This window comes from Nerophis ophidion, linkage group LG04 (assembly GCF_033978795.1).
Source record: "Nerophis ophidion isolate RoL-2023_Sa linkage group LG04, RoL_Noph_v1.0, whole genome shotgun sequence".
Lineage (NCBI taxonomy): Eukaryota > Metazoa > Chordata > Actinopteri > Syngnathiformes > Syngnathidae > Nerophis > Nerophis ophidion.
This window is the reverse complement of record NC_084614.1, coordinates 55,243,539-55,265,022: the sequence shown is the minus strand read 5'-3', so window position 1 is coordinate 55,265,022 and position 21,484 is coordinate 55,243,539. Positions and strand designations below refer to the sequence as shown.

General features: G+C 39.3%; 2 protein-coding genes across 7 annotated transcripts in view; one reads left to right on the top strand and one right to left on the bottom strand.

The window, feature by feature from the left end:
• Positions 1-21,484, bottom strand: part of gabrr3a (gamma-aminobutyric acid type A receptor subunit rho3a) — a 53,388-nt gene that overhangs the window by 24,077 nt on the left and 7,827 nt on the right. The window contains exon 1 of one of the 6 annotated variants that reach the window (XM_061898453.1): positions 7,552-7,932. The exons of 1 other annotated variant lie outside the window; for it this stretch is intronic. In XM_061898453.1, the coding sequence (XP_061754437.1) occupies positions 7,552-7,694 (143 nt within the window). In that variant the 5' untranslated portion in view covers positions 7,695-7,932. Of the gene's footprint in view, positions 1-7,499; positions 7,933-21,484 lie in introns of those variants that run through there. 4 more of the 6 variants (XM_061898450.1, XM_061898452.1, XM_061898451.1 and 1 more) reach the window with 4 other exon arrangements.
• hhla2a.1 (HERV-H LTR-associating 2a, tandem duplicate 1) lies at positions 8,441-21,222 on the top strand. Its single transcript, XM_061896432.1, has 6 exons — positions 8,441-8,459; positions 13,644-13,952; positions 14,333-14,608; positions 14,674-15,000; positions 15,062-15,169; positions 19,253-21,222. Exons 1-6 carry the CDS (start codon positions 8,441-8,443, stop codon positions 19,588-19,590), a joined length of 1,377 nt encoding a protein of 458 aa, XP_061752416.1. The 3' UTR covers positions 19,591-21,222.

The following is a 21,484-nucleotide window of genomic DNA, read 5'->3' as shown; positions in this document are numbered from 1 at the left end:
CATACTGAGCCGGTGAGCTGAGGCATTGCCTCGGAGTTGTTAATTTAATTTTAAACCATAAATCATGCCTCTCACTTGTATAGTAGAAGGTTGTGGCCATAAACCGAGAAGTTAGACAACTTTGACATTCAACTTAGACCCAGACATCGTGAGAAAAACACCAAAATACACTCATTTGCGCCCACTTTATACCTGTGTGTGGATTATGATTAATTATTTATCTAAATGTGAAGATACACATACCCCATTAGTTGCCATCCCAGTGAGAGCAGACATTATACAGTAAGTGATTGTGTTATGTTCGTACTTTGTATTTGTTGTTCAGCACTTAGCATTAGTGCTACACTGTGTATCTTTCTACTTCTAAAACTTGTAGCTCAACCTCTGTATACTCAGTCTCAAAAACATAAGGTTCTGAATCATCAATTGTCCTAAAGTAGTCAGCTTTCATGAAGTCTGCCATTAATAATAGTTGTTGCTTTTATAAAAAGTAAAAGTGATAAAGCCTTTGAGTTAGTTGCACCCAAGGGAATGCACTCCCTTATGAGCTGAGAGCTGCCCCTTCTGTGGACATTTTTAAAAGTAGTTAAAAACACATGAATGCACTTCTGTAATTTTAATTTTTATTGGCATATTTATTATTTTATTTGCAATGTCTCTGTTGTTGCATCATGCTGTATGCTTGTTTTGATTGTGCCATTTGTATTTTAACCATGTGAAGCATTTTGTGACATCTCTCTGTGAGAAGTGCAATATATATAAAAAAAATACCAACACATAATATCTTAATAAATTACAACAGTATGGCATCAGAAGATTGGTATTTACTGGGTAAGAAGCTACTTAACCAGTAGGTAGCAATACGTGAAGATAGGTGAAAAAGCGTCAACGAACAAAACATATCTTTTGGCGTACCCCAGAAATCAATATTAGGACCACAATTATTCCCACTTTGTATAAACATTTATAAAAAGTTACAAAGTACTAACAGTTTTCTTCAGGAAAGAACACACATAAGTTAATACAAATAACAGAAGAAATGAAGAAATTATAGAGATGGTTTGACAAAAACAGACTATGGTATCTTTGAATCTTAGTAAAACAAAATAATGCTATTTGGTAACCGACAAGAAGGTCAAATACAAAAAGGAGTAAACATTTAAAGGGTAAAAGAAATCACATTTTTAGGAGTAATGATAGATGGTAAAATGAACCGGAAATCTCATGGAAAAACAAACAATATATGGGAAGAAATATTTCAATAATTAATAAAGAAAATAACGTTCGGGATCAAAAATCACTCAATTCTCTACCGTTCGCTAGTGCTACCATACAGTATCTGAGGTATTGTGCAGAAATATGGGTTAGTAAAAACAAATATGCACTTCATTCACTAACTCTGTTACAGAAAAGATATGTTCAGGTAATACATAATGTTGGATATAGAAGACATATAAACACTCATGTACATAGCAAACTATAACCTGCTACCCAAGAATGTAAACAAATTTGTCTCAAAAAAAGAGGAAAAATATAACATCTACTTCAAAACATGTGTATGTATTTCCAATACTTAAGACCTATTACATTATGGAATGGACCAAGTGAAAAAGTCCAACAATTTACTAATATGATCCAATTTAAGAGGCTGTTAAACCTACAAGTGTTTACAAAGTACAATGAAGAAGAATATAGATAAACATCTTGAAGTTTGGTGAAAATTAGATATTTTTCATCTCATTATGTGAATTGTGGCTAGCCTAACTATTAAAAGAACTCTTGTATTTCATAAATGTAAATTGTGTCACAAAATGATAACAGGAAGTGAATAAATGTGTTTTGTATGTTGCGATCCGCTGCACGGATCGTTTGTCATTTAGATTTTTGAGTCTGTTTGTGCACTTCTTGATTTGTTTCTGTCGCCATGGTTGCATATTTGTTTCACCTGTTCCTTGTTTCCGGACTCTCACCTGCTTGTTGATTACCATTCTTATTTAAGCCTGCATTTTCTGTTACTCGCTCTCTGATCCTAGGCTTGTTTCCCACAACAATGACGACGCTATCTCCCGACTTTGGTAATCCTGTTTAGTACTTGTTAGCTTCCAGGCTATTCCTGTGTTTAGTTCCCTAGCCTCCATGCTAGCGCTTTTGGTTTGTCTTTTGTACTTAGCTCCAGTGTTTCTGTTTCTAACTCTGTTTTGGTTAATAAATCAACTTTTCTTACCTTTACGCTGTGTCTGAGCCTGAACTACACCCTGGAAGAAGCACCTTAACCACCATGCCTAGCGATCGTCACATTGTAATTGCTATGATTTAGAAAAGGGTTAGCATGAAATAAACTTTGCTTCTTCGTACTCCTTTTCGAACATGTAGTAAAGAGAAATGAGAATAAGATTACAGTATTTCCTTGAATTGCCGCCGGGCATATACAAACCCTGTTTCCATATGAGTTGGGAAATTGTGTTAGATGTAGATTCAAACGGAATACAATGATTTGCAAATCCTTTTCAACCCATATTCAATTGAATGCACTACAAAGACAAGATATTTTATGTTTAAACTCATAAACTTTATTTTTTTTTTGCAAATAATAATTAATTTAGAATTTCATGTCTGCAACACGTGCCAAAGTAGTTGGGAAAGGGCATGTTCACCACTGTGTTATATCACCTTTTCTTTTAACAACACTCAATAAACATTTGGGAACTGAGGAAACTAATTGTTGAAGCTTTGAAAGTGGAATTCTTTCCCATTTTTGTTTTATGTAGAGCTTCAGTCGTTCAACAATCCGGGGTCTTGGCTGTCGTATTTTACGCTTCATAATGCGCCACACATTTTCGATGGGAGACAGGTCTGGACTGCAGGTCGGGCCAGGAAAGTACCTGCACTCTTTTACTACGAAGCCACGCTTTTGTAACACGTGGCTTGGCATTGTCTTTCTGAAATAAACAAGGGAGTCCATGATAAGGGGGGTCGATGTGGACATGGTTGAGGATTATAAATACCTCGGAGTACACATCGACAACAAGCTGAATGGGTCAAAACACGCTTAGGCCCTCTACAAGAAGGGACGGAGGCTTACTTCCTCAGGAGGCTAGGATCCGTCAACGTCTGTACAAAAATGTTGAAGATATTCTACGAGTCGGTGGTGGCGGGCACCGTCTTGTACGCCGTGCCCTGCTGAGGCAGCGGGCTGAGAGCGAGGGATGCTAACAGACTGGACAAGCTGGTAGAGAAGGCGAGTAACGTGGTGGGAGTGGAGCTGGACTCTCTGGCGGTGGTGTAAGAGAGAAGAAGTCTAGCAAAACTCCTAGCCAATATGGACAACACCTCCCACCCATTACACTCGGACCTTGTAGAGAGAATGAGCACGTTCAGAGGAAGGCTCAGACTACCAAAATGCAACACGGAACGACACAGGAGGTCCTTCATACCGACAGCCATCAGACTGTATAATGCATATGTTCCTTCTTGACTGCATTTAAATGTAGAATATATGTAGAACATATTTATACTATTCATATATTATATAATATATATAATATGTGTCATATATTATCTATTATTATTATTGTTTAATGTGAGCGAACTGTGGTGCTGAATTTGCCCCAGGGATCAATAAAGTACTTTCTATTATTTTCTATTCTATTCTATAACGTTGCTTGGATGACAACATATGTTGCTCCAAAACCTGTATGGACCATTCAGCATTAATGGTGCCTTCACAGATGTGTAAGTTACCCATGCCTTGGGCATTAATACACCCCCATACCATCACAGATGCTGGCTTTTGAACTTTGCGCCTATAACAATCCGGATGGTTATTTTCCTCTATGTTCCAGAGGACACCACGTCCACAGTTTCCAAAAATAATTTGAAACGTGGACTCGTCAGACCACAAAACACTTTTCCACTTTGCATCAGTCACTCTTAGATGAGCTCGGGCCCAAAGAAGCCGGCGGCGTTTCTGGGTGTTGTTGATAAATGGGTTTTGCTTTGCATAGTAGAGTTTTAACTTGCACTTACAGATGTAGCGACCAACTGTAGTAACTGACAGTAATTTTATAAAGTGTTCCTGAGCCCGTGTGGTGATATCCTTTACACACTGATGTCGGTTTTTGATGCAGTACCGCCTAAAGGATCAAAGGTCTGTAATATCATTGCTTACGTGCAGTGATTTCTCCAGATTCTCTGAACCTTTTGATGATTTTACGGACCCTAGATGGTAAAATCCCTAAATTCCTTGCAATAGCTCGTTGAGAAATCATGTTCTAAAACTGTTCGACAATTTGCTTACAAAGTGGTGACCCTCGCCCCATCCTTGTTTGTGAATTACCTAGCATATCATGGAAGCTGCTTTTATACCCAATCATGGCACCCACCTGTTCCCAATTAGCCTGCACACCTATGGGATGTTCCAAATAAGTGTTTGATGAGCATTCCTCAACTTTATCAGTATGTATTGCCACCTTTCCCAACTTCTTTGTCACGTGTTGCTGGCATCAAATTCTAAAGTTAATGATTATTTGCAACAAAAAAAATGTTTATCAGTTTGAACATCAAATATGTTGTCTTTGTAGCATATTCAACTGAATATGGGTTGAAAATGATTTGCAAATCATAGTATTCCGTTTATATTTACATCCAACACAATTTCCTAACTCATATGGAAATGGGGTTTGAAGTATGCCCCTGCCTTGAATTACTGCCGGGTCAAACTCGCTTTGCATAATAATTAGCGCATGCTTAGTAGTAGCGCCGGGTCAAACTCGTGACGTCACGAGTGACATTTCCCCTGTCATCATTTTCAAAATGGAGGAGGCTGATTTCCATCCATCCATCCATTTTTTACCGCTTATTCCCTTTTGGGGTCGCGGGGGGTGCTGGCGCCTATCTCAGCTACAATCGGGCGGAAGGCTGGGTACAGCCTGGACAAGTCGCCACTTCATCGCAGGGCCAACACAAATAGACAGACAACATTCACACTCACATTCACACACTAGGGCCAATTTAGTGTTGCCAATCAACCTATCCCCAGGTGCATGTCTTTGGAAGTGGGAGGAAGCCGGAGTACCCGGAGGGAACCCACGCATTCATGGGGAGAATTTGAAATCGCATATAGGGAAGAAGATTAAGAGCTATTCAGTAGGATTTAAGGTCCAAGCTATTGAATACCGGTATGCTAAAAAGAACAATAAGCAGCTATGTTTTATTAATATAGCTGTGAAGAGGTGGAGCCGACGGTCTGACAGACAGGCAGAGCACGCTGGAGCCTGGCCCAAGATGGCAGCGAGGAGGCGGCATTGACGAGCGAGCGGAGAGGAGGAGCGGAAGAGCGACCTGGAATGAGGTTTTATTGAAAAATAAACAAAGTCAAACTGCTCAAGCCATGTCCTTCCTTGGTGGTCCTGGGAACCCTAGCTGCGTGTGTCAAATATGAGTCATGAAATGACTCCCGCCTACTGGTTGTAGAGGGCGCTAGTGATCCTTCTTGCGACTACTCAGCTGCAGAAGACGTGACAATGAGTGACATGAATTGTGCTGGAAAGGATATGACGTGGCGGGTGCACGACGGACCTTTTAGGATGTAACACCTATGCTGGCTATGTAAACAACCGGGCTGAAATAAAGCCTGTTCCAGTCCTAAATACCCAGTGTATTATTTATACAATAACACTTCCTGGTAGCAGCGGTGGGATAAAGAGATCACCCACGGAGCAGAACGGGAAGGGGAGTTCCCCGAGGATAATTCTGTCGTCGCCCCTGCACTTGAGGAGCCGAGCTAACTGATAGCAGCGGTCTGATAGCAGTTTTCTAAACTGGACTTTCAATCGAAGCAGGAGGTAATAAAGGAAGATCTCCATCAATACAGAGAGACTTTTAAAACTGAAAAAAGATCAGGAAGACTTCTATAAACAAGTTATCGATGCTTTTGATCAGAAGGAGCTGGCATGGATTTCATTTATAAGTAAAGGTAAGACCATAATAATGTTTTTTTGTTTTTTTTATTCAATGTGCTTTTCATGATGGTATCCTTACATCACACTCAAATTTGTACTGCGTGCCTTTGGTAAGTGCCGGAGTGAAAAGAGGTTTTAAAATAATTAGCGCATGCTTACTTTTACCGCATGCCTTTGGTAAGCGCAGGAGTGAGAAGAGGTTTTAAATTAATTAGCGCCCCGGCGGCAATTCAAGGAAATACGGTATATGACGTATCACATCGTATCTGTATACGTGTTCAAAATAAACTCAAACAATAACTTGTTAAAGGAAATAACGATCTATATACTTACAGCTATGAAGAAGAACTGAGGGTTTTTTAATGTATTTTGGAGCGCTTTATAAGTGTAATAGAGTGAATCATTGTTAGCTGCCTTTTGCAAGCATTTATTTAAAAAGTTAGAACAAATGTGTGATTGTCTCACATAAGGATTGTGAATGATCCACAATTCATAAAAAAAGTGCAGTTCTCCAATTTAAAGAGTAAAAAACTGAAAAAAAAAAAACGCTTGTGCAAGGCATGCTGATAAAAGACAATCAAGCATTGGCAGGGAGAAACAGGTGAACCTAAATAGACATGATTAGAAAAGGGAAACAGTTTCACTGGCAGGAAACCAAACAAAGTGACGGTACTGTGTTGGATCCATTATGGATTGAACTTTCACAGTATCAGGTTAGACCCGCTCGACATCCATTGATTTCGGATGTCGTAGCTGTTTGTGTTGTGGTTTGTGCAGCCCCTTGAGACACTACTGATTTAGGGCTATATAAGTAAACATTGATTGATTGATTGATACAGCAGAACAAGGAGATCAACAAGAAATAAAACCAAAATAAGAGCATCAGGACAGAAAACGAGACAGAACACTGAAAAATAACTATCTCAATTACTTGATTGCTATTCTGAATGTTGCTGGGCGGGTTTGGTTTTGGAATTGGAATTGTATTATTATTGTATTGTGTATTATTTTGTTGGACTGATTAATTTAAATAAAAAAGAAAAATAACTACCAAAGTCCAAACTGTCATGTGGGATCAAGACACATGCATGCAAACAAATATTTAAGATATAAGAGATATTAAGTATATATCAATTTTTTTTTATTCATTTATTTTTAATTCCCTGATTCCTTGTTATGTGCTTAATATATGTAGTCTATGTAACATATGCATTTAATAACACAATCAGTTGGCAACCTGTGGCTTTGAGCTCCTTGGCCAGCACTACTTAAATAAGTCTCACTCAGTGTTGATTTGTAGACCTGGGTTCGAGCCTGGTGTATTACATATACCACAATTGCAAATATGTTTTTTTCCCTTAATATTTTTTTTTCAAAAACAAACCTGAATTTCCCATCTATTCCAATGGAAAGTGTCTGATCCAAATACGCAACCCTACAGCCTATCTGATTACAGAGTAAAGCGCCACAAGGATCACAGAGATTCCACAAAGCCACATCAGGATAACAACAAAGGATTCAAATCTCTAAAAAAGGTACCTAAAGAGCATGAACAGCCCAGCAACAAAGTTAAAACTCCCACTCGGCTCACCCGCCATGCTTCTGTTTGTTGCCGTCCCCGAGGCGGAGCTCCTTGTGTCTCCTCTTGCTGGGGAAGTGGCTGCTGTTGAGCTGCGTGACAGGCCACAACCAGGCAAAGCACATGAGTCTTAAGGCCAGGAGGTCCACTCTCATGGTGAAACCGGTGCTGCGAACTGGAGAGGATCCCCTAAGCGTCCTCCCCCTCCCGCCCACTAAAGTCCTCAGTCCCCTACTGGCACGTCGTCCATGTCCCAGCAGTACTCATTTCGCTGTGGTGTGCACATGCCCAGTACGCGGCACGCTGTCTTGCACTCTCATCTTTGACAAAATTGGTGCGCACGAACCCAGATAGTCCTTTGGTTGAGTTTGGTGGTCAAATGTGCCATCCCTCCTCTTGCATCTCCTGACACCTCATGCTCCCCCCTGACTCCACACAGTCTCCACCCTCTGATCTAAAACCAAACATAAATTTATTCTAATAATGACAAAGGAATACCATTAATTCCTCCCTAATCTTCTTATCTGTGGTTGGTGAAATCTTTCAGTAACCTACAAACTGGAGGCAGCCGAGGGCGGGCGGGGGTGGGATAATACAACCAGTGGTTTCATCATCATTCTACAGAGATAAAAATAAAATGCCTGTAGCCTACTTTTACACACAGCAGAATTTTCCCTCCAGTTGCACTCTCTCAGGGTGGTTGGACGTGAATGATCTCATGGAGAGGGGACAGATGTAAGAATATGTTTGTCTCACATCTGTAAATGTCGTATTTGCAGGGCTACCCTCTGGTTTGAAAAAAAATCTCATGACATCAGCATTTGAAGGGTATTAAATCCACCTGTTGTTGAATAACTGAGATGTTCAACAAGTGAAAAGAAGAGGCAACCACTATTGAGGAATGCCGACAATGGAGAAAGGTCAGTATACTATGGGGGGGCGTCCACAGGAACCCAACGACCCAGCAGCAGGCCCACTGCACAGGAAAAGCACTGTACAGAGATTAGAAATTGACCTTCAGCAGGTGTGAGGAGATACTCAGGAGGACATCTATTGAGCATTCACTGATGTTGAGTTACTAAGTTCCTAATGCCACTCACTAAAAAAATAAAACTGTGTATAATGTATACTATTATTGGGCGTGTTGCATGTGATCTACTAAGAGTCTGTGTGCAATTGAAAAGTGGTGGAGACCGCCGAATTTAAATGAGGTTTTTGCACATACTATACAGGGCTTTTGCTATGGAGACACTCAATCATTTACTGCACATCTAAGTTATCATTCTCCAACCTGTCACATATGTTTTTAAACATGTAGCAGACGTACCACTTTTTCTAGGCATTTTAAAAGCAGTCTTGCGGTGCATCTACATTAAAACCACTTTCTTTCTTTTTTTTATGCATTGAGGGTGCGTTAATGGGAGAGGCTGCAGCAGTGACTGCAAACGTTGAGAATAATATGCAAGAAAATAGCATACTATATGATAACATAGTCAATATTATATCTTTGATATGAAAAATGCCAGCTGACACCAAAACACATCAATTGAATTTGTTTTATTCAAACCCCTGAATTTATCCAGAAGCTATGAAATTATAAAATGATATTGCTGAATAGGCAATATGTCTGATATTTTTATTTGTATGTTTATATTTTCTGTCTTACAACCCTAAATGAAGGAAGAAGTGTAAAGAAATAAACTAAGGAAGGAAAATACAAACCCTGTTTCCATATGAGTTGGGAAATTCTGTTAGATGTAAATAGAAACGGAATACGATGATTTGCTAATCATTTTCAACCCATATTTAATTGAATGCACTACAAAGACAAGATATTTGATGTTCAAACTCATAAACTCATAAATACGCTTCATAATGCGCCACAGATTTTCGATGGGAGACAGGTCTGGACTTTGTTTGTAATTCAATATAAGGAACTTGAATCCTCAACAAAACTAGAGCTTATTTTTCTTCAGGCTTTTAATTAGCTGCACACGCTGGAAACAAGTAGCAAGAGAAGAATAACGTATTTATTGACAGTGCAGCGTGAAAGCCAATATGTGTACGTTGCAATTTAGTAAACGCAGTATGTTGGGCTCTTAAGACTGCGGGCTTCTTCATTATGTAATTGAAAAGCCCTGACATACTGTTTACTTACAGTGGGTATATAAAACCTCAATGAAGGTGTTTGGATGGTTTTTTTTAAGCGTTTTATCTATAGGCAGAATAGAGCGACTTCCATAAGCTCCAATTCTGCCCATCATCCACAATTCTAATGTGAGACAAGAACACACCTCTCCTCGCTGTGCATTCCAAAAAGAGAAAAACTTCTCATAAGAGGCAGCTAACAAAGCAGGTAGTGAGGATACGATCTATTCTGCCTATAAAGCCTTATAAAAATGTCCAACACTGTTTCAGATACATGCTATAAGTGTATACAGTATATATTGTAGTAACATAAACATTTATGATAAAATGTCCATCCATCCATCCATTTTCTAACGCTTATTCCCTTTGGTGCCTATCTCATCTACAATCGGGCGGAAGGCAGGGTACACCCTGGACAAGTCGCCACCTCATCGCAGGGCCAACACAAATAGACAGACAACATTCACACTCACATTCACACACTAGGGACAATTTGATAAGAACATAAAACCGTAAATTACAATGTGCGCGTTCACCATGAGGACGATTGATAGTATTTTGTATCTTTCTTGAGATGCTAAATATAGAATAATGGTCAGTCTTTGGATAAAAAAAGGCTTCGCAACAATGTTGCAGTGGTCTTATACTGCTTTGCATTTGTTAAGAGCTAGAACATATCAAGTTAGTAGCGTCTGGAATTTCAAAGTTGGGCAACTTTTCAGCTTAGTGGCAGAATATCTACTACCATACAGATATGATTCATAATCTAGCATTAACTTCTACTAACTAAAAGGAAATACAGTAGCAGCAGAAGTAGATCTTTTTTATGGCGGGTTGCAATCAATAGTATTAGTGGCTCAAGCAAGCTAGTAGCTAGAAACTGGCTACTCACTACTGGTTGGAGGATCAGTGTGAGCAAGGTGATGTGTCATTGCACCAAAGAAGTAATACTTTTGTGTTAGCGCTTACAATAACAATGTCTCTATAGCTTGGATAATATATAGGTCACAGCATGTAAATGGAACGTTGTTGGCGGTTTTTGAAAGTTTCTTTAGACAGAGTACATAAATCCGATTACCTGCATTGTGAGCTGCTGCATACTAGCACTTTTTTCCATATTTATTATGCACATAAAAGAGAAAGACATATGTTCTAGTCTAACATTAGGATTGTGGATGATGGGCAAACTCCTATCCCCCACCCGCCCCTCAAAAAATATGTTTCGTATTTAGCATGATTCTTAATGTCCAAAGACATGCACCTGGGGATAGGTTGATTGGCAACATTAAATTGGCCCTAGTGTGTGAATGTGGTGCCCTTTGACACTATATGAGTAAACTTTGATTGATTGATGTGAGTGTGAATGTCGTCTGTCTGTCTGTGTTGGCATTGCAATGAGGTGTCCAGGGTGTACGCCGCCTTCTGCATGAATACAGCTGGGATAGGCTCCAGCCCCCCACGACTTAGTGAGGGACAAGGGGTAGAAGATAGATGGATGAAGCCTTTCATAATAATAATAATCTCAAAAAATGATTTTGTGAAATAAACGCCCAGGCTACTATTTGGTTATATATATATATATATATATATATATATATATATATATATATATATATATATATATATATATATATATATATATATAATATAAAACACACACTTATGATAGGCTCCGGCTTTAAAAAAAAAACACAACATTTTGTAAATAGATTTTTTAAAGACACTTTGTGTGCATTATACATAAACAGTTCTGCCTTTTGTCATTTCTCAATTTTTTTTAATTTTGCAGAAGTTTTAAAATTGTATTCTTCTGGTAGATATAAAGCTCTTTGTGCTGCAGACCAATAAAAAAATAAGCCATACTTTGGATACTCCTGTACTGCGTAATCTACAAAGATTTTTTTAACAGAAATTTCCTTCAAGATGATCTGTAGAGTTTTAAAAGGTATTTATTTGTTCCCGAAACTGTGCAATTAATAGAATGCCTGTAATTATTATTGTTTTAACTCATAGACAATGCATTTTATATCATAAATATCATGTAGATGCATTTATGCAGCTATGACCTGTATATTTACTCCCAGAGAGCCCAAAACCAAACACTATTGTCTGTGTAAATTGAAAAATGTTGTTGCAGCATTTGATTCGCATTAGACTGTGCAGTTGAACTCATAAGTCTGGTGAATGTAGCAAGATATTATTTGATAGAGAACAGAAATGAGATGAATACAAAATCCACTGTTAAAGCTTGGTGGAAAGATTCAACAATTAGGATGCGAGAGGTATTGCATGAAGGCGCATTCACGTGGAGGCATGTTAAATATTTACCTGCCTGGTTAATTAGTCAGTGTTTCATTAGTATTGGTAGGGGTGTAAAGCGGGCTCGCACAGATGTGGCTCACTGCACACCAGCATTTGTTCCTAAACACATACATATATATGCATGACAACTTAGATAACAACTGTTGAAACATGATGGAGACACACGGACCCACAGTGGTGCTGCTTATTTGCCTGGGGAAATTCTTAACAACACTCTCAAAAGGTACTGTAAATCCTCTTGTACCTACATCCATATTCTGTAATAATTGGTAACTATACTAAGAAACTCAAGGGATGGATGATGTCTATGTTTGTTTAATTGGGCACCTCAAATTTAATAAGATTGAAGATAGAAAAGGCATTATCAAAGAGTAATTAGTTTTGACAGTCTCTGCAGCCTGCAGCTATAACCTCTTTTGACAAATAATTCAACCCCAAAAAAATGTCAAGAGAGCTAATTACATCCACAGTAAGTGTTGCATCGGACCTTTCTGCTATGACTTTTTGTGTATAAAATAACAGAGGTGGCAGATTTTGTAGATAGTGAAGTGAAGTGAATTATATTTATTTAGCGCTTTTACGATAATACGGGTATTTCACTTTAACAAAAAATACTGATGCACTGTGTCCTAAACTCTTCATGTTACATCTGCACACATCTGGGCAATACTATGAGCTGGTAAAAAGGTGGGAGAAAAGTGGGGGAGCCTTTAAAAAATACATTAACCCCTATAAAAACACGCTGAGAGGTTTATTAGGGGACCACAAAACCCCTCCTAGGTGTTTCGAAACCAATATGGGAACCACATTTGCTTTTGGTTAATAATTTTTCAAAACAAAATAAACAGTTCAACAGTACTTTTTTTCTTTGTTTTTGTTTATTTCAGTAAGCTTTAATACAATATAATTTTCCTCACATAGTATTTAAATACACTGTGTATAGACACGATATGGACAAATGTATTGGAACAAAGGGCTATTACATCCAGAAGAAGCAAACAAAGAAGAAACATATCTTTTTACAACATTTTAAACTATTCTGGGAAAACCTATATTTCATTGGTCAGACACTGTTTAAAAATATTAAGATTCAAGGGTAATTAGTTCATCTCTAATGATTAGGTAATGCAGGGGTGTTCAACTTGCTTTTATTGAGGGTCACATCGCAATTATGGCTGCCTTTAGAGGGTCACATTAAATAACGTGGCGGATCACAATGAATGACGTGGAACACCACATTGACTGATGTCGTAGGCGACTTTAAATAACGAGGTTGATTACATTAATGTGGAAAACCACATTGAATGGTGTGGAAGACCACAGTGAATGATGTAGCAGGCAATAATGACCAAATGACGTTGAGGACCACATGTTGCGGACCTCTTAAATGATGTAGAATAGCACATCAAATGATATTGCAGACCACATATATGATGATGCAGGCCATATAAAATAACGTAGCGGGCCAAGTAAAATAACATGACAAGCCAGATCTGGGCCTTGAGTTTGACACCTGTGAGTCAATGAGACTCAATACTTTTTCAAACTAATAATGCAAAGTACAGCACGACCACTAATCTAAAAAGTTTATGACGTATCTCTGTATCCAAACTATGCTCATGCTGGACTTGCAGAGACCAACATCTCCTGCATCATCCATGACGACTGCATCCTACCCTGCAGCTTCAACCCCCCCGGCACAGTGGTGATCCACTGGTACAAGCAGCAAATACCCGTACACAGCTACTATTACAACAAGGATCAGTTTGGGCTCCAGAACAAACACTTCAGCGGGAGGACTTGTCTATTTCACTCCCATATCCCTCAAGGGAACGCATCTCTCCTGCTCAGGAGGGTCAAAGTTCAGGACAAAGGGAGGTACAAGTGCTACACCAGCACACGCAAGGGGAACCAGGAAATATTTGTCAACCTGGAAGTGAAGGGTCAGTATTGTTTCATCCACATACCTTAAAGAATATGTATGTCACTGCATGTGCAAAATACTTATTCGAATGATCTGAAGAATTGTATCGCTGTAGACAAGAACAAAGTCAAGCATAAAGTATTTCTCATACATTCCAATGTAAAAAAAAAACCTTTGTTAAAAAACGACTCAAAAAATACACCCTCTTCAATTGTTACCAGATTATTTGTTAAATAACAGCTTATATGGTACTTACACTTTTACTGTTTAGCTTATATTTGCAATAAATGCACTCAAATAGCACCATCTGCTGGTAGATCTGTCTTACTACTATAGGGAACAGAAAGTGGAAGAAATAGCATGGTGCTCATCAGGATGTATTTTTGTCTTACCCCAAAGCTCTGATCCACACTGTCATCATGGAGTTAAGTGATGAGATGGTCACATGCTCCTCCAACAACATCTACCCCGCGCCCCTTGTGACATGGGCCACAGTCCCCCCCTCTACACAGGAAACTTTTGAGAACGTCACTACAAAAACCACAGACCACAAGGGACTTTTCAACGTACAAAGTTCAGTGAAGATTCAGGGGAACGTCTCTGAGTATACGTACTTGTGTTCATTTGTGTCAGCGGATAAGACCCAGGTGTGGACCGCCTCTCGGAAAAATCAAGGTAATGTCACGCTTATAATAAAGGGGATGGTATGTGGACAGCAACAAAAAGGTCATGTCTTTCAGTGATGACAAAAGAAGAGGGGGGCACACTGTGCATCCCCTGCATTCTCCCACACGGTCTTCCCAATTTCACCCTCACCTGGACCTTCACTTCCTCCAGTGAGCCCACAGTAATTGTTCGATACGACAGCAGACACGGCGGACACACCTTCAACCTATGGGAGGGTTTAGCCGAACTGGACGAGGAGCGCCTCCAGCTGGGTAATGGATCCCTTCTACTTCACAAGCCAGACAGTGAAGCGCACTCTGGGACGTACGCGTGCATCTTCACAGGCCACCAGAGCCGACTCATTGTTCAGACCAATGTCAACATCACCGTGGCATCAATGGGTGAGTGTTACACTGCTCAGAAAGAAAAAAAAAATACCAGAAATAAATCCTTGCTCTGCAGGTTTGACTGAGCGGAGTATGCAGAGGTCACGATGGAGCGCTGCAGCATCTGCAGCTTTTGTCTTGTTCACCATCATTTTGGCTATTCCACAGTGTCTAAGGCATAGAGGTACTGTTATTCTATCTCATATCCACAGCATTTAAAAGAAAAATATTACAAAAATTGTACACATTTTAGGTGTTCTAATAATGTAAAGTCAAGAACTACAGCCCATTTAAAACACTTCATAAACAGCCCAGTTCAGAGCAGCATGAACAAGCCAAGCATATATGTTCTTGACTTACATAAGGATTGTGAATGGTAAACAGCACATTTCTTTCCAATTTTTGCGTATTTCCAGTATGACTGATCTGATAACATTGTCAGAGTGCAGAAGCGTTACTACGGTGATGTCAATCTCCAAAAATAGCCAAAGGTATTCAGAGTGCAATATTCAAAATCGCTGACTGAATTTGTGATTTTTTTGTGATGTTTAAACTGTTTTCACATACTTTACAGATTGTAAAAACAATTAGATATTGCTTAATGGAACACAAATAAGCATATAAAGTCAACTTGTTTTTCCACTCGACTGGTACTTTAAAAGGGTCATATAATGTTGTTGTTTTTTCCTAAATTTAAAACACTCTCTCGTGGTCAACATAACATATACAGTAATGTTGGTGCTCTGGTCAAAATTGTGCAAAGATTTTGTTATACAGACCATCTTCAAGTCCCCTTCTTACTTTCATTTCAGAATGTGCCGTTGTGTTGGTGGTATTATTTACGTGCCAAAGCCCTCCTCCAGTCCAAACTCCCTTTGACTGCGTAGTACAAACCATGTTTCCATATGAGTTGGGAAATTGTGTTGGATGTAAATATAAACGAAATACAATGAGTTGCAAATCCTTTTCAACCCATATTAAACTGAATGCACTACAACAGGGGTGCCCACACTTTTTCTGCAGGCGAGCTACTTTTCAATTGACCAACTCGAGGGGATCTACCTCATTTATATATATCATTTATATTTATTTATTTATGAAAGAGACATTTTGGTAAACAAGTTATATGTGTTTAATGATAATACAAGCATGTGTAACACATATAGATGTCTTTCTTACACAAAGACAAGAATATAAGGTGGTGTATTACCTGATTCTGATGACTTGCATTGATTGGAATCAGACAGTAATGATGATAACGCCCACATTTTCAAATGGAGGAGAAAAAAACTTGTCCTTTCTGTACAATACCACATGAAAGTGGTTGGTTTTTGGCATCTAATTCATCCAGCTTCCATACACTTTACAAGAAAAACATTGGCGGCAAATTCCGTAGCTTGCTTGATTGACATTCACGGCACCCGAGGGTCTTGTGAGATGACGCTGGCTGCTGCCAGTTCATTATTATGAAAAAATGACAGAGAGGAAGGCGAGAAACACTTTTTATTTCAACAGACTTTCGCGCCGTCCCTTCCGCCAAAAGTCTAAAGGCCGACTGCACATTTCCTATCTTCACAATAAAAGCCCTGCTTCATGCTGCCTGCGCTAACAAAATAAGAGTCTCGGAAAGCTGGCGTGCACAAGTGATGTGCACGCCAGCTTTCTGAGGGATCGCTTGTGCACGCCAGTTTTCCGAGACTCTGTATTTAGTTAGCGCAGGCAGCATGAAGCAGGGCTTTTATTGTGAAGATAGGAAATGTGCAGTCGGCCTTTAGAGTTTTGACGGAATGTACGGCACGAGAGTCTGTTGAAATAAAAAGTGTTTCTCGCCTTCCTCTCAGTCATATTTTAATAATAATGATCTTGCAGCAGCCAGCGTCATCTCACAAGACCCTCCGGTACCGTGAATGTCATTTAAGTGACGTCTTGGTGAAGATTGATGATCATTAATTTTTAGGTCTATTTTTTTTAAAAGCCTGGCTGGATATCGACTGACACATCCCCCGCGGTCGACTAGTAGCTCGCGATCGACGTAATGGGCACCCCTGCACTACAAAGACAAGATATTTGATGTTCAAACTCATAAACTTTATTTTTTTTTTGGCAAATAATAATTAACTTAGAATTTCATGGCTGCAACACTTGTCAAAGTAGTTGGGAAAGGGCATGTTCACCACTGTGTTACATCACCTTTTCTTTTAACAACACTCAATAAACGTTTGGGAACTGAAGAAACAATCCGTTGAAGCTTTGAAAGTGGAATTCTTGCCCATTCTTGATTTATGCAGAGCTTCAGTCATTCATCAGTCCAGGGTCTCCACTGTCGTATTTTACGGTTCATAATGCACCACACATTTTTGATGGGAGACAGGTCTGGACTGAAGGCGGGCCAGGAAAGTACCTACACTCTTTTTTTACGAGGCCATGCTGTTGTAACACGTGCTGAATGGGGCTTGGCATTGTCTAGCTGAAATAAGTAGCGGCGTCCATGATAAAGAAGGCGCATAGATGGCAGCAAATGTTGTTCCAAAACCTGTATGTACCTTTCAGAATTAATGGTGCCTTCACAGATGTGTAAGTTACCTATGGCTTGGGCACTAATGCACCCCCAGACCATCACAGATGCTGGCTTTTGAACTTTGCGTCGATAAAAGTCTGGATGGTTCGCTTCCCCTTTGGTCTGGTTGACACGATCTTGAGTATTTCCAAAAACAATTTGAAATGTGGACTCGTCAGACCACAGAACACTTTTCCACTTTGTATCAGTCCATCTTAGATGATCTCGGGCCCAGAGAAGTCGGCGGCGTTTCTGGATTTTGTTGATATATGCCTTTCGCTTTGCATAGTCGAGCTTTAACTTGCACTTACAGATGTAGTGACCAACGGTATTTAGTGACAGTAGTTTTCTAAAGTGTTCCTGATCCCATGTGGTGATATCCTTTAGAGATTGATGTCGGTTTTTGATACAGTGCCGTCCGAGGGATCGAAGGTCACGGTCATTCAATGTTGGTTTCCGGCAATGCCACTTACGTGGAATGATTTCTCCAGATTCTCTGAACCTTTTGATGATATTATGGACCGTAGATGTTGAAATCCCTAAATGTCTTGCAATTGCACTTTGAGAAACATTGTTCTTAAACTGTTTGACTATTTGCTCACGCAGTTGTGGACCTTGGGGTGTACCCCGCCCCATCCTTTCTTGTGAAAGACTGAGCATTTTTTGGGAATCTGTTTTTGTACCCAATCATGGCACCCACCTGTTCCCAATTAGCCTGCACACCTGTGGGATGTTCCAAATAAGTGTTTGATGAGAATTCCTCAACTTTATCAGTTTTTATTTCCCCCTTTCCTAACTTCTTTGTCACGTGTTGCTGGCATCAAATTCTAAAGATAATAATTATTTGCAAAATAAAAAATGTTTATCAGTTTGAACATCAAATATGTTGTCTTTGTGGCATATTCAACTGAATATGGGTTGAAAATGATTTGCAAATCATTGTATTCCGTTTATATTTACACCTAACACAATTTCCCAACTCATGGAAACAGGGTTTGTAGTTTTTAGCGCTTCCACATCGAGTCTACTGACAGACATAAGTTAGAGTTATATGCATTTTTTTTTTTATAAGAAATGGCAGCAGTGCAGGATTTTAGCATGCGTGTGCATGTATGACCCCATCTGCCCCACAACAAGTCAAGTTGATAGAAAAACAAGAAGGAACTTATTGACTACAACTGGATAAAAATGCGATGAGGTGGCAACTTGTCCAGGGTGTACACCGCCTTCCGCCCGATTGTAGCTGAGATAGGCACCAGCGCCCCCCGCGACCCCAAAGGGAATAAGCGGTAGAAATGGATGGATGGCTGGACGGATAAAAATGGCAGACTCGTGCAAAGCTTTTTGGGTAAACTGCTACCATATGTAGAGATATCCTCTGACATAACAATAGAAAAATACATGGACAAATCCATACTCAAAACCCAGATTGATTAAGGCAAGATTTGTCACCCGCCATGCCTTTATGGTTAGATGTCAGATTTTCAGGACTTACCTGTATAAGGATACCAAATACACAAAAATAAGTAAAAAAAAGTTGGTTTAGCACAATAGGACCCCTGTGGGTATTATTAATAAATTCTGTTATCACTGTGGGACGAGGCTAAACATGTTACACCCTGACCGGATCGGAACAGTTTTTTTTTATATATGCAGCCAGTTGTCGTTAACTGTCTCATTACTGAGTGTCTCATTTCTCTCTGCCTGCAGGAGTACAGTCGACGACACACAGACACAATGGAGCAGGTCTTATTGAGGCTGGCCTGCACAAAGACCCAAACCACACAGCTACATACATCATCAGGCAACATGCTGTTGACTGCAGAGGATTACACCAACAAACCCGACCGCGGGAAGAACTGCCTGGCAGAAATGTAACAGAAAATTACCATTCTGAGGATTCAACACCAGAAGGAAAAGAAGGAGGAAAAACTGAGGAAAGAAAAAATGCTTGTCAGCAGTCCAGCAGTGTAGAGCTGGTGAAGTTTGTCAATACTGAGCCTGTCAACTTTGCAGCAGAAGAAAATAACACATCAGACTCTAAATAAACGGTCAATCCAATCATTTTCACAAGTCTTCTCAGAAATACATCCCATGTTTTCCTTCATTCTCCTCCACATTCATTTTTTCCTTGGCGCCTGCTCAGAATTGGAATCGTACGGCAGGCATTTGGTTAGACTTAACCAACGCATAATCACTCGCCGCTTGGTAGCCAATCAATCCCCCTCCCCCTGTCTGGAGGTGTAACATTCCGGTGCTTTGTGGCAAACACATTTGTGTATAATGCAGGCAGAAAAGTGACGAGTGAAAAGTGTTTAAAGCCCTAAAATGTAGGGGGAAAATATGTCTTTGTGTGCGTGTTCTTCTCATTTGGTCAGGAATTCCAGTCCAAAAGCAACTGAATAAGGGCAGAAAGTCTCTTCTCCACTAACAGCTACAAAACATATGTGATATGCAGTTTTACAAAAAGTCCATATTAGGATCTTTTTCAGGAAAAAAGGCATACAATTCCAGTTTTGAGGGGTGGTAACTTAGGGTTTGTGGCTTGAGGTACTGTATTATAAATAAATAGTATTAGTGGTGCTAATGTACATGTATCTCAGCTATCCTCAAAGTTGTATTATCATTAGACAAACGATCAATGACTTGATAAGTCCCAGCTATGCCTCTGCAATTGTTTTTGTTTTTCAACCAATCTTGTGCAAATTTTGCTGACATGTGCTTGCTTGTCAGTACCCTAAAGGTATGTACCAAATTTTGTGGTGATTCAGCTAAACCCCCTGAAGTTATGGTGGGTGTTTTGTTGAGTGCATTTATGTGTGAAATTTAAACTTTTTCAAAGTATGGGCTGGAACTTTGAGGTTGAAAAACAGTGCCAACATGTTGTATTTTTGTCAGCTTATAGCACAGGCAACACAGTAAATGTGCATATTTTGACACATTTTCACCTGTTTCGCCACGTTTTTACCTAATTGTACAAAGCTAACCAAATACATTTATCATATAAAGTAATAATAATGAATTCATATTTATGCACTGTATTTTTAAACCATACAGCTAATTGACATTGTACATACTAGGTTCCTATCACCAAAATGTATACTAATAACCCCCCCCCACCACCACCAAAAGGTGTCCAATGCAGCCCAGAAAGACGTGAATGTGTGTGTATGTGACTTTATGTCAAAGCTCCAAGGTCTGAGTCTGGAAGTAATCATCTTGTCCAGGCTCCACACAGCCCCCTGCCCATGATGTCACTGAAGTTTCGGTTCCTGGAGAATTGGGGGATTTTTCTTATGTAAGTTTTTCTTTCAGCTGCCTCTCCTGTATCTTTGTTTTTTTTTAGTTCTTTTTTTTTTTTACATGTATCTATGTCATGAGTCCTAACAATATTCGCCACAAAGTGTTCATGACAAACTAATTGCTTTACACCACAAGCACAGTTTAATAAGTTTATGTTAAGTGGTTTTATTCTCCATCTGTATGATCAAATATCACGAGGAGGGGTGGAGTTCTCTCTCTTTATAAGGCAGCCAAAGCGGCCACCCACGTCTCCACATACCATAGAAAAACAACCATCCAAGACTCAACATATTTACTACCTAAATGCATACTTTGGATTGGTTTTGTTTTATGTACATGTTTTACATTTTTTGCTGTGACTGCATTTCTGGGATGGGAACACAGATTACTTACTGAATCAGTTGTACATGAATATAAACCTAAATAAAGCTTAAATCAATGCTTTCACACTTACTTCTTACTCATTATTATGACATAATTGATGATGTCGTTGACAGCAACTTAGTTGATTCAATTAAAGCTTAAACACAAAGCTGCATCATCAAATTTTAAATGCCTTTAAAAAGTTATCACGTTGAACTTTGGCATTCTATTTCTTTCATGAAACAGAGGATTTGTAAGACTTCCTAAAGGAGCTGA